Source organism: Ananas comosus, linkage group 2 (assembly GCF_001540865.1).
Source record: "Ananas comosus cultivar F153 linkage group 2, ASM154086v1, whole genome shotgun sequence".
NCBI classification, from domain to species: domain Eukaryota; kingdom Viridiplantae; phylum Streptophyta; class Magnoliopsida; order Poales; family Bromeliaceae; genus Ananas; species Ananas comosus.
This window is the reverse complement of record NC_033622.1, coordinates 16,290,661-16,304,124: the sequence shown is the minus strand read 5'-3', so window position 1 is coordinate 16,304,124 and position 13,464 is coordinate 16,290,661. Positions and strand designations below refer to the sequence as shown.

At 36.3% G+C, this 13,464-nt stretch overlaps 2 protein-coding genes across 5 annotated transcripts; both read right to left on the bottom strand.

The window, feature by feature from the left end:
- LOC109724424 (GPI-anchored protein LLG1) lies at positions 622-2,851 on the bottom strand. Its single transcript, XM_020253245.1, has 3 exons — positions 2,459-2,851; positions 2,273-2,329; positions 622-1,249 (listed from the first exon to the last, which is right to left on the bottom strand). Exons 1-3 carry the CDS (start codon positions 2,538-2,540, stop codon positions 888-890), a joined length of 501 nt encoding a protein of 166 aa, XP_020108834.1. The 5' UTR covers positions 2,541-2,851; the 3' UTR covers positions 622-887.
- Positions 3,775-11,831, bottom strand: LOC109706573 (phosphatidylinositol/phosphatidylcholine transfer protein SFH13). Of its 4 annotated transcripts, none has more exons than XM_020227500.1 (16): positions 11,492-11,831; positions 11,117-11,331; positions 10,860-10,931; positions 10,459-10,777; positions 10,266-10,365; positions 9,481-9,747; positions 9,243-9,320; positions 9,059-9,160; positions 8,915-8,964; positions 8,699-8,798; positions 8,458-8,556; positions 8,241-8,354; positions 6,800-6,962; positions 5,676-6,058; positions 4,866-4,940; positions 3,775-4,109 (listed from the first exon to the last, which is right to left on the bottom strand). In XM_020227500.1, exons 3-16 carry the CDS (start codon positions 10,864-10,866, stop codon positions 4,089-4,091), a joined length of 1,878 nt encoding a protein of 625 aa, XP_020083089.1. In that variant the 5' UTR covers positions 10,867-10,931; positions 11,117-11,331; positions 11,492-11,831; the 3' UTR covers positions 3,775-4,088. The 4 variants fall into 4 exon arrangements, with proteins under 4 accessions (XP_020083089.1, XP_020083091.1, XP_020083090.1 ...); XM_020227502.1 differs by having other exon boundaries at positions 11,167-11,331; XM_020227501.1 differs by having other exon boundaries at positions 11,117-11,321.

Below are 13,464 nucleotides of genomic sequence, written 5' to 3'. Positions count from 1 at the left end.
TCCAAGTTTTGTACATCCACATTTTTTTAAAAAAATAACTTTATTCAAACAACATTATAATTTAAATGAAGCATTAACGAATATAGGTTGAAGAATAGCATAAAGTGATCAAAATAAGAGGGGTATAAAGGCATACAAAGGCAAATCTAACAGTGGCTATTTTGTGAATAAGAGGAAGTAGGAGGGTGTTCTTGTCAGAGTCGAGCTCATCAATATTAGCTGTACAGGGATGGCACAATTATATATTAGCCTTATTAGCTAAGCAGGAGTGTATGGGGCTGATCGGATAAGCATTGGGACGGGGCCCCTCCCGCGCGAAAATGAAGTCTCAACATCTAACTTTTCTCACCAGAAGTTACTATAAATATTTTTGATAAGACAGCATTCTTACGTATCAATAAATTAAACAAGAGCATGAGAATTTTCAGCACACTCTAGCGATCTGATCAAGTGATCACTCTATGCTCTTCTTCTTCTTCGTCGGCAGTTCAACCACTTTAAGCTTCTTTTCCTACAAGGGAACTTTTCTTCTTTTCCCTTTAAACAACTGTCCACATCACCAAACATGATTGATTCTCCTATAAAAATCATACATTCGCATGAATTACCATTTACAAGAGATTCAGCATAAAAGGATATCTTAGTCCATGTACATAAATCGACCGTGATACATGCACATGAATTAGCAAAAGCAAAAAAAATTACATATCCAATTAACCCAAGAAGAAAAAATAATGAACAAAACACATGAATACAGAATAAGAAAACCCGAGTTATCCACCGTGAGAGAAAAACCGATACTCTTGAGATCAATATAAAGTAATGTGGTCTAATCTCAAAATATTACAACAATCTTTCAACAGCTCGAGAGATACAGCCTCCCAGATTCACGAGAATAAGACGAGCAAAACAACTCCAAATACAACAGCAATGAAAGAATCGATACTCCTAAATGTACTGCTATCGCTTGTGTTTGCGGTATCAGACTGCGCGGTACCAGGAGGGCAAGCGAGCCCCAGCTTCCCTTCTCGGCACTCACTGGCAAAGAGGCCCGGCGGGTACTTCCCGTAGAGGTTGATGTAACTGAACATGGTCGATGCACAGTCGTTGGTCGCATCGTTCAAGTAATCGACGTACGGGCACGCGAATTGCTTGAACGCAGAACAGCAGAGGGAGGGTGGGTACTGCGGGCCCTTGCACTGGCTCGTGATGATCGTGTAGTTCAAGAACTCAAAGTTCTCAGGGCAATCTGAAAGAATTATGCAGAAAGAGAAAGGAATTAGCTGCAATTCCTTTCCTAGTCTAACACCAAAGTGTCGAGATTCTACGGAGTGCATGTATATATAAGTCAAAAGGTCTTTATCAAATGACAAGTAGAACAAGATGTGACAGGACTTGCGTGTTCGATATGCTTCTTTAATTCACTAACAAGATATCGCATACGATGGCAAACACAATCAGGTAAAAGCAGTGTTTTCTAAAATGTGTTGCAGTTGCAGATTTCGGGCTTTTGGCCAGCGGTGAGAGTAGATGTTTGCTTTCTTCTTCTTCCCTAAATCAACTGAATGGCGATTTAAACCGGGCATGTTCTTCTAACCTCACAAAAACACTTAGCGCCACTCTCCCGGTACATCAAAGCATCTTCAGTAATGTCTTAGTTCAAATTAGTAATCGACATGTTCGACAAAGTTGTGAACTTTTCGAAAGTCAAACACAAACTGCTGCAAACAGAACAGGACGAGAAACCAGGATAACATCACAAACAACAGCATTCTTCAGGTGGTTCCAAAAATAGAAAACTGTTTAATCCCAAAAATTACGACCTAACAAAGAAAGGGCGCAAAAATGATGCACTTTAGAGATCCAATTGTAGTGATAGAAGATGCTCAAATTCCTTTGTCCCTGTTGTTTTAGTTGTTCAGAGAGTACAGCTAAACCAAATAGAAGGATAAATAAGCGCAATTAGAAAAGGAAATTTCACTCTCGATCTTAGATCTAGGGCTAGGGGCTCCTTATCATTATAACTAGAGCCCATTACAGTGTCAAATACACCCTAGAAACGTGATCTATGTCGCTGTGCCAATTCATCGGCATTGCGGGGCAGTGGGTTTGTTTGAAATTTTGAATCCTACAAAATGGTGAAAAACCATAAACAATTATGGCAAGCAATATAACCATTAAAGAAGATTCTCCTGTATCTTTGCCCAAATCAAATAAAATCAAAGGGGAAAGAGAAAGAAAAAAGGAAATGGAAAGTAGTTAAAAGAGTTACTCTTTTTGGCCTGGAGCAAGCTCCGTCCGGTAGATCCGTGCGAGTGAAACACACCATCTTAAACAAAATAACCACAAGGAGCAACAAATTAGACTCCCCATTAGCACCCGAAAAAGGGAAGAGGAAAAAAAGAAAAGAAAAGAAAAAAAAAGAGAGCAAAAGAAGAGCAATGAGTGAAGTACCCACCTGAGATGAAGCTAGAAGTAGCCAATCCAATGCATAATGTTAACAAAACCGTCCGCAGAAACACCATTCTATGGAAACCCATTTCTATTTGGGTACTACGTACAGAGGAGGTGAATCTATCTTTTGCAAGTAGAGAGAGAGAGAGAGAGAGGGAGCGCGTTGAACACCGGAAGAGAGGGCGGCACGATTCAACCAGCGGTGCCTCGCGCGAAAGAGGGAAAGAGAGTGGTCACGGTCGGATCTCTCTGATGGAAATAGCTGGATCCAGCCAATAAATAAATTATGAAACACGGTTTTGGAAGGCGAAGGTTCTTCCGTGTGCCGGTTATGTATATAATATGGCACGGCGGGGAAACTGGGAGGTCGAACCTGCAGGTGGACGGCTAGGACTGCATGATTTGTGGGGAATCACGTTATAGTCAAACACTTATTAGGCTCATCAGATGATAATCTGTTGTATTGTAACTAGGAAATAGTAAAATGTAAAGTGTGTCAGTATTAAGTTGTTTTCCTGCGGGGTACGTGAACGTCACACTTTGAAAATTCCATTTCAAACTATCGATAATGCGTCACATCTGAAATGATTGTTAACAGTTTAATCACCAGATAGTGTTTTCCTGCTATAGATGAAGGGTGAAAAACTTGTCTTTAGTGCCGTGCTCGTTAATGTACCACCAGCTAACCACATGTTGGCACCAAGTACTTGTGTTCCTTTTATAATGTGAAAACTTCAAATACCACCCTTTTAATTTCACACTTTAGTATCTTATGTTTAATATCTTATAATTTTATTTTTATCTTTTTTTTTTTTATCGATTTCACTAATTTTTTTCGTTAAATCAATAATAAAATTAAAACTAAAGGATACTAAAATAAATATTCGATAAACCTAGATAAAATATCTGAAATTTTTTGTATATAATTTAACAAAATATTAACGAAAAAACTGACGAAAAGATAAAAATAAAATCACAGAACACTAACTTAATATATCTTAAACCACAGAATATTAAAGTGAAAAGGTGCGAAAACATAAGAATGAAATTTGAAATTTATCTTTTTTTAATTTACATACTGTGACACAAGTCACACACAGTACATGCTTAGGATGCAGATATATTTTGCAGACCAAATGCACAATTTATTAGCGCTGTTTAATTTGACCGTCCATCGAAAGGTAGAAATGATCTCCACATCCATGATTTGGATCGAAAATCTTTGCTGGGAAGAGCACGAATGTTATTCCTCAACTTGTAGTAAATGCAGGCTAGCAATAATAAGAAATGCAGAAGAGGATTGAAGGAGACGAGGAAAACAAAAAAAAAAAAATGGAGACAAATAATAAAAGAAAGAAGCAAAATTTACATAATAATTTACTGTGAGGATGACCTTTCCCTATTTGTCATCTTTCATATATTCACCTCTACTAGCCACTTGCTTCCCAATCAGATGCACCGATCGGGGAATGTGGCACAAACTCTCACGACTCATCCAAGGTCAAAAAAGAAAAAAGTGAGAAACAAAACTATTTTCTTTTTTGTTTTTTTGGGAAAAAAGGAGCAATTGTATAGCAAGAGGATATTCCTTTGCTTGCAAGAGCTGAGCATCGAAACCCGCCGCCATTCTTTATCTATGCACAAAATTTCCTTCTCTGCAGCAAATAATCAGAAACGAGGTAAGTCAGTTTTATATATAACCTACTGCTAAATAAGATGAATCTTATGTGTTCTGAAACAGAAGCTCTCTGTTCAGCACAAAAGAAATTTCTGTGCCCCTAAGAGGTAGCTAAAATAACGAACAACTAATTGGATGGTTAAAAACTAATAAGATGAATTCTTGGTGAAGAAAAATGAACAATCTACATTCATTCAGGTAGTGATTAAGTAGCATCATAAAGCTCAGAATTTGATGAAAAGAATGTAGAATCAAGGACTTCTGACAAGCAATGAGATTTATAGTTTCTTGAAAAGAGCATGCATGGGCAACAATTTTCAAAGCAGACACCATCAATTCAACTATTGTAGATATGTAAGATTTCTATGACTTGCTAATATTTTATTAGATCAAGGATTTACACGCAAAAAAGGGAGAATTGAAAGAAAGTAGATTAAACTGGCCTTGAACAACTTTTTTCACCTCAAGTTCAACAATTATGGATGTCCTCAAACAAACTGGCCTTAATCATTGAAAGCAATTATTATGTTGCAAACAAATGTTTATTCTACCTAAAGTTCTCTTAAAAGGAAAAGAACACAAAACATCTTCAAGTCGGTTCTAACATTTCGGTTTTCTTTCTCTACTCAGCTCAAACAATTTGCACAAGGATATTCAAAAGGATTTGTGCAGAGGGATGATACTTTCCGCCATCACCAATTTAAAGCGTGACAATATGAGGAATCCTACTTACCCTAAGACTGGACTCGTGTACAGCCTCTAAAGTCTCTGCCATCTCCATCTGCTTTATTACTGTAGCGTGCAATATCTGAAAGATGAGAAACAAGGTGTTATTTAGTACATAAAAAAATTGGCACCGGCATAAAATCCAAATCCTAATATATATATGCTTTCTTATCATGTAACGCAGCAAAGGAAACAATGATAACCGCAGGTCCATAAATCGCAAAAGGAAGCTAGAATAACTTTGGTATGTATGGGTCTTTAAAAACAAGTAGTCTCTAATCTCCATTACAATGTGAAAGATAAACAGGTAGGCTGTAGACCACACCGTTCAAAATAGCAACAAAACCACAACAGAAGCCAAATTAAAAATGAATTTTTTTAAAAAAACCACTGCGGTACAAAATAAGTTATCCTAAATACTAGTACTAAATAAGTTATCCTAAATTAAAAATGAATTTTTTAAAAAACCACTGCGGTACAAAATAAGTTATCCTAAATACTAGTACTAAGCAATTTTTTGATTTTTAACGCATATTAAAGAAATTTTATTATTTGTCACCTAGTAACTTCTATTAGGAAGAGTTCAAAACGCTTAATTTTGTTTCGATTTTATTGTACAAAATGTCCCACATTGACCAAAATGCTGCAACACTGCAGATTTTACAACAGCAGGATTTGAAGTTCGGATACCACAGAGGAACAATGCTCTATTTATTGCCCAAACAGCCAGTGAAATGCCTGACACCTTTTTTTATATAAAAAGCTCACAATATGTTACTTCAAATTTGTAGTACTAACATATGAAACAAAAACTTACTTTCTTTGTCTTCTCGAGGTCATACTCAATGGATTTTATCCTATCAAAAGAATCAAGAAGTACGCGCTCTTTCTCTTGGGGAATCTCTGGCGGCTTGGTGCTGAGCTGGTTGAATGCAATCTCAAGCCTTTGGAGGCGTTCTAAACAAGGGCTAACTCGGTCTTCTTCAACAACCTGAACAGCTTCCTGGCGTCTCGGGCTAGGAACTAGTGTTTCAGAAAGATGAACATCTTCCAACTGCCTCTCTTGTCTACAACTAAAAATGCGAAATATAGATAGTACTTTGAGCAAGAATGCAACAGCTGCTCTTGCAAGATAATGAAGAACACTTCTTTCCCCTGAATCAGCCTCGTTGTTATTGCGCATATCATGAACTGAGTTACCTGAGATCATTAATGCTGATAATCATGATTCCAGAATTAAAAATTTTGCAGTCCGGCCAAATAATGGAAAGCCTACCACACTCGAAACAAAAAATCAAGTGTGTTTTGAATAAATAAGTCAACTGACAAACTTCAGAAGTAAAAAAAAAAAAGAAAAAAGAATTTCACTCTCTCTTCTCGTAAATTATGGAATCAGCTGAACCTACTTAACAAGATCATACTGCATTAATAAACAAAAAAGTTATTTTCATGTTTTTCCATATTATTCACTATCTAGTGGTTCTAAGTACATCAAAGAGTTTTAAAAAGTATAAGTATTCTACATTTTTTTTTGCTACCATGACTGATCAGAGCTCTAATGAAGAAACTTCTAAGAACTAAGTTTATAAACATTGGAAACGAAAAGGAACAGCACATTTTGTGGACCCAGTTTCTTAACATTGTGCGCTCACAACCATGGAGTGCAAACCAAAGCATTTGGAACAGCTATGAGATATTCTAGAAAACTCCATGCCAGGAAACTAGGCAAAGCATGTCCATAGATGATTAATGAGTTCTACTATTTAATTGAAAATTAGTTAAAGAATAACTTCTACCCTCTGCAACAATATAAGAAAATTCGATACTTTTTGAAAGTAATTCGTTTTTCCGTTTCTTTTCTCTAAAAGGAAGGTCCACTTCATACAACATGTTTAATTGCTATTTAAATGGGGTAAAGACTGCAGAATAGACAGCAAGTACCAAGTGCATGCAATCTTCCATTGCTTGAAGAATGACCCTGGTCCGTGAGTTGGTTGGATGCCCTCCCAGCACTTCCATATACTCTGCCAGCTTCTGCTGCATTATTCGCCAGTGAGAATCGGTCATCACAGCTGTAGTAAGCTGTAGAATCTGATGCCCTGACCTAAACAAATAACAGCAACAAGTGCCATTTGGCTCAGGACTAAAATTGGAGAAGATAGAATAGGACTAGTCAAAACTGAAAATGGTACTGTAATTAGATGGGAGAACACGGAAAAGCCAAGCAATGTCATTGGCTAACAGCCTAAATGGAGCTAGCCACCAAAGGAATTCATCTTCTCTCCAATCTTCTCTTCATTAAAAGCCTACTTAACTTTGCAAAATTCTAGTTCCTAAACATAAGGAATCAATGGGACGTAATGGCATACTCCCAAGAGATGCATAACAAAGTGTTCAAACTTAAAAAATAGGGCTCAAAGAATATTTGGAATATGTGAAAAAACTATGTGTGTGTGTGTGTGTATATACCCACACAGAAGGGGGGAGGGGGGGGTGGATGCATAATAAAGCGTTCAAACTTAAAAAATAGGGCCCAAAGAATATTTGGAGTATGTGAAAAACTGTGTTTATGTGTATATACACACACAGAAAGTGAGGGGGGGGGGGGGGGGGGGGGGGGGGGGGGGGGGGCGCGGGGGCGGCGGCGGGCAGCACAGGACGGGACCGAGGGAGGGAGAATCCAGCTAGTGTGCTTACGCTAGCACAGAGACCACCGCACTAATAATTTGTTTTCAACGATGAAATATCCGAATTGATGATCGGTTTTGTTAGATATGATCTACGCTATTGGGAGTATCTAAAAGCCAAATTTTATGTTTTTTCAACATCATTTTAGTAGTGATAAAAAAAATCTCAAAATTGATAATTTTAAAGGCTAGTGTGATGCATTTGTAAGTTTAACAATGTAAACCAATCCAACTCCGGTGAAATTTTAATAATTTTTTTTTTACTGTTTAGAACAAGATCGACAACTCTGATCTGAAATTTAAGTCTTTTATTATTATTTTTTATAAGATTTTTACTTTCAGCCGTTTATTTTGAGACTATTTGTTCTATAGTCAAATGATGTTGAAAAAAAATATAAAATTTGATTTCTAAATACTTTAAATAATGTAGATCATTTCTAATGCAGCCAATAATCGATTTGAATGTCCCATCATTAAAAACAAATCATTAACACGGAGGACTTCATGCTAATGAAAGCATACTAGCTGGACTCTATATGTCAATATATATATGTTAGTGATCTCTGCATAGTACTCAATCCTTCTCTGCATAAAATTATCATATTTATGCCGCACATAGGAGCATATTTCTGCATTGAAAGGATTATTTCAAAAAGAATGAAAGTAAACAGATATGTAAAAGGAATAGTACGAACTTCTTCACGAACTGGAGTCAAACGGGCATAATCAGCAGCTCTAGATGCAACGGGCGAACCAAGATCATCAACATCTGACCCTGATTCTGTGTGGTAGGTATCACTTATCCTTCCCTATCATATAAAAAAGCAACAAAGTTAAATTCAATTTCAAACTAGTGTAGAGCAAGAGTTAGCATGTATAATTGATGAGAAAATGAACTTCTTAGAATCTTGCCCTTAATCGATGTATTCTGAGAGCAGTCCCACTTCTTTCCTCTTCATCAAATACTCTCCTCATTTCCCGGGCAGATGCTGCTGCAACGCTACGTACAAGCTAGAAGTGAAAAAAGTTTGTTATTACTCAGATTTCCATCTATCAAATTTTCTAATAGGATATAAACAAACCATCTAGTTAGCTAACACACTCTATAATGGGACTTGTGAATTCTGATCAATCACTGAGCAAGAAGTCTTACCTTCATAATTGTTGTGTCATTCCATGGTCCCTTGTTTGATCTAAGACAGCCTCTTTTCTCAGAGCATGTACATGATCCACCAAGAAAATCTGGCAATTGACTGAAAAGTATATTTAAGAATTGTAAGGATAACAGAAGTCTTGCCCATGCACTGAATGCAAGCATAAGCAGCAAAAGTTCACAGAAAATATTTAGTAAAATACTATGATACACAACCTCAAGTCAATTGCTTCAAGAAGTCTGCTCTGATACTTAGTTCCCAGCACCTGTGCGTAAAGGGAAGAAAAAGAACCATCAACCAAGATACACGCGATAACAGAACAAAGATTACACTATTTATAATTTTAAAGCAAATATTACATGTATCTTGGATGAAGTTTTGGGGTCAAGAAATCCCTTTATACTGTTCCAGATCAGCTTGAAACCAGCGCCAGCATTGACAATGAACATTTGATGAAGAGTCTGCGTGTTGAATGTCAAGTCCTTCATAACCGTAAGGTAGCTAAACAAAAAATAAAGTATTCATGAAACCACTAGAAAGTACCTCAGGGTAGTAATCACCATCTATTTTCTGCATATGATGCACAAGTTCCCTTGCAGTCTTGCCGAAATTCTTCAAGCCCTGCGTTTGAGAAAATGTACAACCAGTTTAGATATCAAGATTCATAAAAGTGAGACTAAAGGACTCCAATAGAAGTTCAGCCGAACAGAAATAAAAAAACCAACTGTCTCAGGCTATAGTTAGAAGAACAAGAACATAACAAAAAAAGGCAGAAACATACTACACCATGAACATCCAATATGGTAGTTGTTGAATCTATATGTCTTTTGGCAGCAAATGTACATGCAGGAAACTTCTCACGGAAGGCTCTCTCGAACTCCTGCACATGATACTTTATGTAGCGGTCGACAGTGGTAATGTGCATAAGCTTACTGGGTTCAACTTTACCCAGCAACTCAATATAGACAGGCCTTCCCTCCTTGTCAACCCCATGGTAACCCTGGGGATAATAGGTTAGGACTTCTTGTAGCTCTTCAAATTCAAAGTCCTGAAATGAAGGACAATTAAATGCCATAATGATGCACACTATGTAAAATGGGTAGGAAAAAAAGGACAAAGATACAAAATATCCTCGCGTCATAGTCCTTAAGTAATCTTCTAGTCACCATCCGGGATGACATTCAAACACTATGGCGCTACTGGCTAGTTTGTTCACCACACTGGTACTGAACAGCAAAGAGTTGATTGACGATGAAATATTAAAGTAGCATGAAAGACATGGCATAATTGTTCAGAACATAAACTTCTACATTCTATTGAAAGGACATATAGAATATTGAACTGAATGCAACAGACAACAAGGTAATGCCCTAAGGAGCTTCTTATTCCAACCAGAACTGTACAGCGTAACAAACTACTACAAAAAGGAAACTTGTTCCCTTCGTAACTAAATAGACAAAATTAATTAGATAAATAATTGCATGTTGGTCTGTATACATCCTTCATACATCTTACAGGCAATCTAGACTCCACTTATTTAGCACGAAAATAAGATGGCGGCCTCACCTCCAAGATTGTGTCTGTTCCGAATTCACTTCTCCATCTTAGCATCTCAGCCCACATCTGAGTTGCTTTGTCAAAATCAAACTTCCTAGCTTTGAGAAATCTACATAAGTTGCCAACAATACATAAAATCACTACGCCACAAAGATGAGCATATAAATGAAACAAAAGGGACACTGTTATATTAAAGGCGAACCGGAGCATCATATGGTAGTCATCGTGCTTCTCCGGCAATAAACCCTTTGCAATCAGACTTTCCCTGAAAGCATTCACTGCCTGCTCCTCTTCAGCAGGCCTTACATCCTCGATCGAAATGGAAGGAAACCTGAAATCGACCTTCCTTTTCCCTCTTTTCTTCAGAGAATGGGTGAGCTTTGTGGAGGCATGAATGGCCTTCTTCTTTAAAGATCCAATCGTCATTCTCCGCCTCTCGTCTTCTGAATTCTCGACATCAGATCTTCTATCTTTCCTCTCATCATTACTAACCGAGATCTCAACACCTTCCGCAATTCTTGCTGAAATAGAACAATGCACAATAACACTCTAAAACATAATAAGATCCACTGTTCATTTTAAATTTTTCTAAGAATTTCGTACCTGACATTGTTTAAATATTTCTCTAGCAGATCTTAGATTCACAACACCATCTACCCACCATTACTAGGAGCTCTGAAACGCAATAAACATCCATTATCAACCTCTTGAAGCTGAAAAATATTATGGAAAAAATATTTGAAACAAGGAATATCTGGATCTTTTAGCCTTTGTAACACGTAATTGACCCAAAATTTAAATTATTGCAACAACAGGACGATTGGTTCAAAGAAGGGTATGTTTCATCAGTCGGCACTAACTTCCAGTACAACAGAAACCGCGAAAATTCCTGAAACAAGATCCGCAGGACCTGCATTTGCTCAACCCGTTATTGATCTCCCCGATAATCTCCATTGTAGCAACGAACGCAGCATTAAATCCAATTTAACCCTCACAAGATCCAGAAATTCGTAACAGATCTCATAACTCCGATCAAGATCCTCCAAGTGTATCCGCTAAACCCGCCTAAAACCAACTAAAACCGAGAAATCACCCCAAAGCCATCATAAATCGGATCAAAACCATTTAAAACAAGATTTAAAACCGATATATAAAAACGTCTCATCCAACCAAAACGATAAAAGAGGAGATCACAAAAAAAACGTAAGATCCGGATCTTAATTACGCAATCTCACCTCGCGGAAACCCTGGATCGAGATCAAGCACGAGCTGGAGGTGAGATCTGAAGAGAGAAACACCGAGATCGGGATCCAAAACCTCGAGATCTTCGGGACAGGGAAGGGATAGTTGGATCGCTTCTTCTCTCCCCCTTCCTCCTCCTCCGCTCCTTCCTCTTCGCTTCCTAACCCTTCTCTCGCTCTTTCTCTTCACGTTAGCTTCTTGTAGCGGTGGATTCGGAGGAGAAAAAGAATACGAAGATTCGAGCACTCTTGTTACTCTGCTTCCTCTCTTTCGTTCGCTTCTTCCACGCTCTCTCTCTCTCTCTCTCTCTCTCTCTCTCTCTCCCCTTTTCTTTTTCTTTTTTTTTCACTCTTCCCTTCCTCCTATTTATATTTTCGTGACACTGTACACCTCTTTGACTCTTTATACGCCTTATGTACGCCGCTCTCAAGCTTTAATAAGCTGTTATTAAAGGGCTAATTAATTGCGTCACTAGCTCCACACATCTACTTTAATTAAAGGAATAGTTTCATATGTGTTCAAACAATTTTAAAATTTTATATTTTATCACTATAAACTTTCAATCATCATTACAATATATTTTATTATCATATATTATATCATTATTCTAAAGTTCAAAATTAAATGATTTATTTCTACATGTGTCTTTGTTAGCCGGCCGTTAAATTTTTTCCGTAAAAATTATTATGCTCTTGTAAAAAAAATATTTTATATTTTTAAAATTTATAATCTATGGTCTATACAACTGATAAAAAAAAAGTTAGAATAATAAAGATTAGTAATAATTAATAATATTAAATATAATTAAATATTTTTTTATGTGAGGAATGATTATTTTGTAAGAGAAAATTCAATTTGAACTAGTCAACTAATGGTGCGAGATAAATTTGATGACCAGATATAATTGTATTATTACTTTATGTGCCTTTTAAAATTATAGATTTATCACTATACAATTTTAATCATCATTTACAAAATTTTAATTATCACACATATTATTCTAAAGCTCCAAAATATATAATTTACTTCTACACATCAGCAGTTAAAGTTTTCCCATTAAAATTATTATGCTCTTCTAAAAATAATATTTTTATAATTTCTAAATTTATAATTTATGGCCTAGTACACGGATGATAAAAAATACTTTGAATAATAAAATTGAAAATAACTAATAATACTAAATATAATTCAATAATATTTTTTTTAATGGAAGGAACGATTATTTTGTATGAGAAAAATTAATTTTCACTACTAAACTAACCAAGCGAGATAAATTTCCAACCCGAGCAACTTATAGAGGAATAAAGATGACAAAATGTAATTGTATTATTTTATGAAGATATATGTGCCATTCACCTCTGATTATAATAATAATTATTAGAGAATTAAAATTTACAGATGAAAATTACAAAATTTTGAAATCAACTTTTAATAATTTGATAAAATTTAGGATTAATTGGTGAAATTAACACTATTTTAATTAGGGGGGCAACATCGCTTTCGACCGGATCAGCTGGACCAGCCGATTTAATCGCCGATCTATTGCGAGGCTACGGCGCGTGGTGCGGTGCGAAGTACACGTCGGCGAACCGGTAAATTCGTGACAAGAGCGATAGGTTAACGCATATCGGCCGTCCAAGAGATCGTCTAAATGAACCCTAGCCGTTGATGCTTAAATATGTACAAAAGATGTAAAAGAAACGGATTGAGGGCGCACATCGTGATGTGTGCGGTACATCTCACGGTTGCATAGAAAATTATATGCGGAGTGACTAGGCTCAAAGATAAAAATAATAATATGTATATATAATATAATATACATATGCGTATGAGGATTTTTTTAAAATTTTATTTTTAAATTTCATATTTTTATTCGATTTAGGCCTGAGAATTAAATAGGACTTAGCATAAAGACATACTAGTGTAATTGCATAATATTGTGAGTTTATTTAAGTGTTTCATTTGT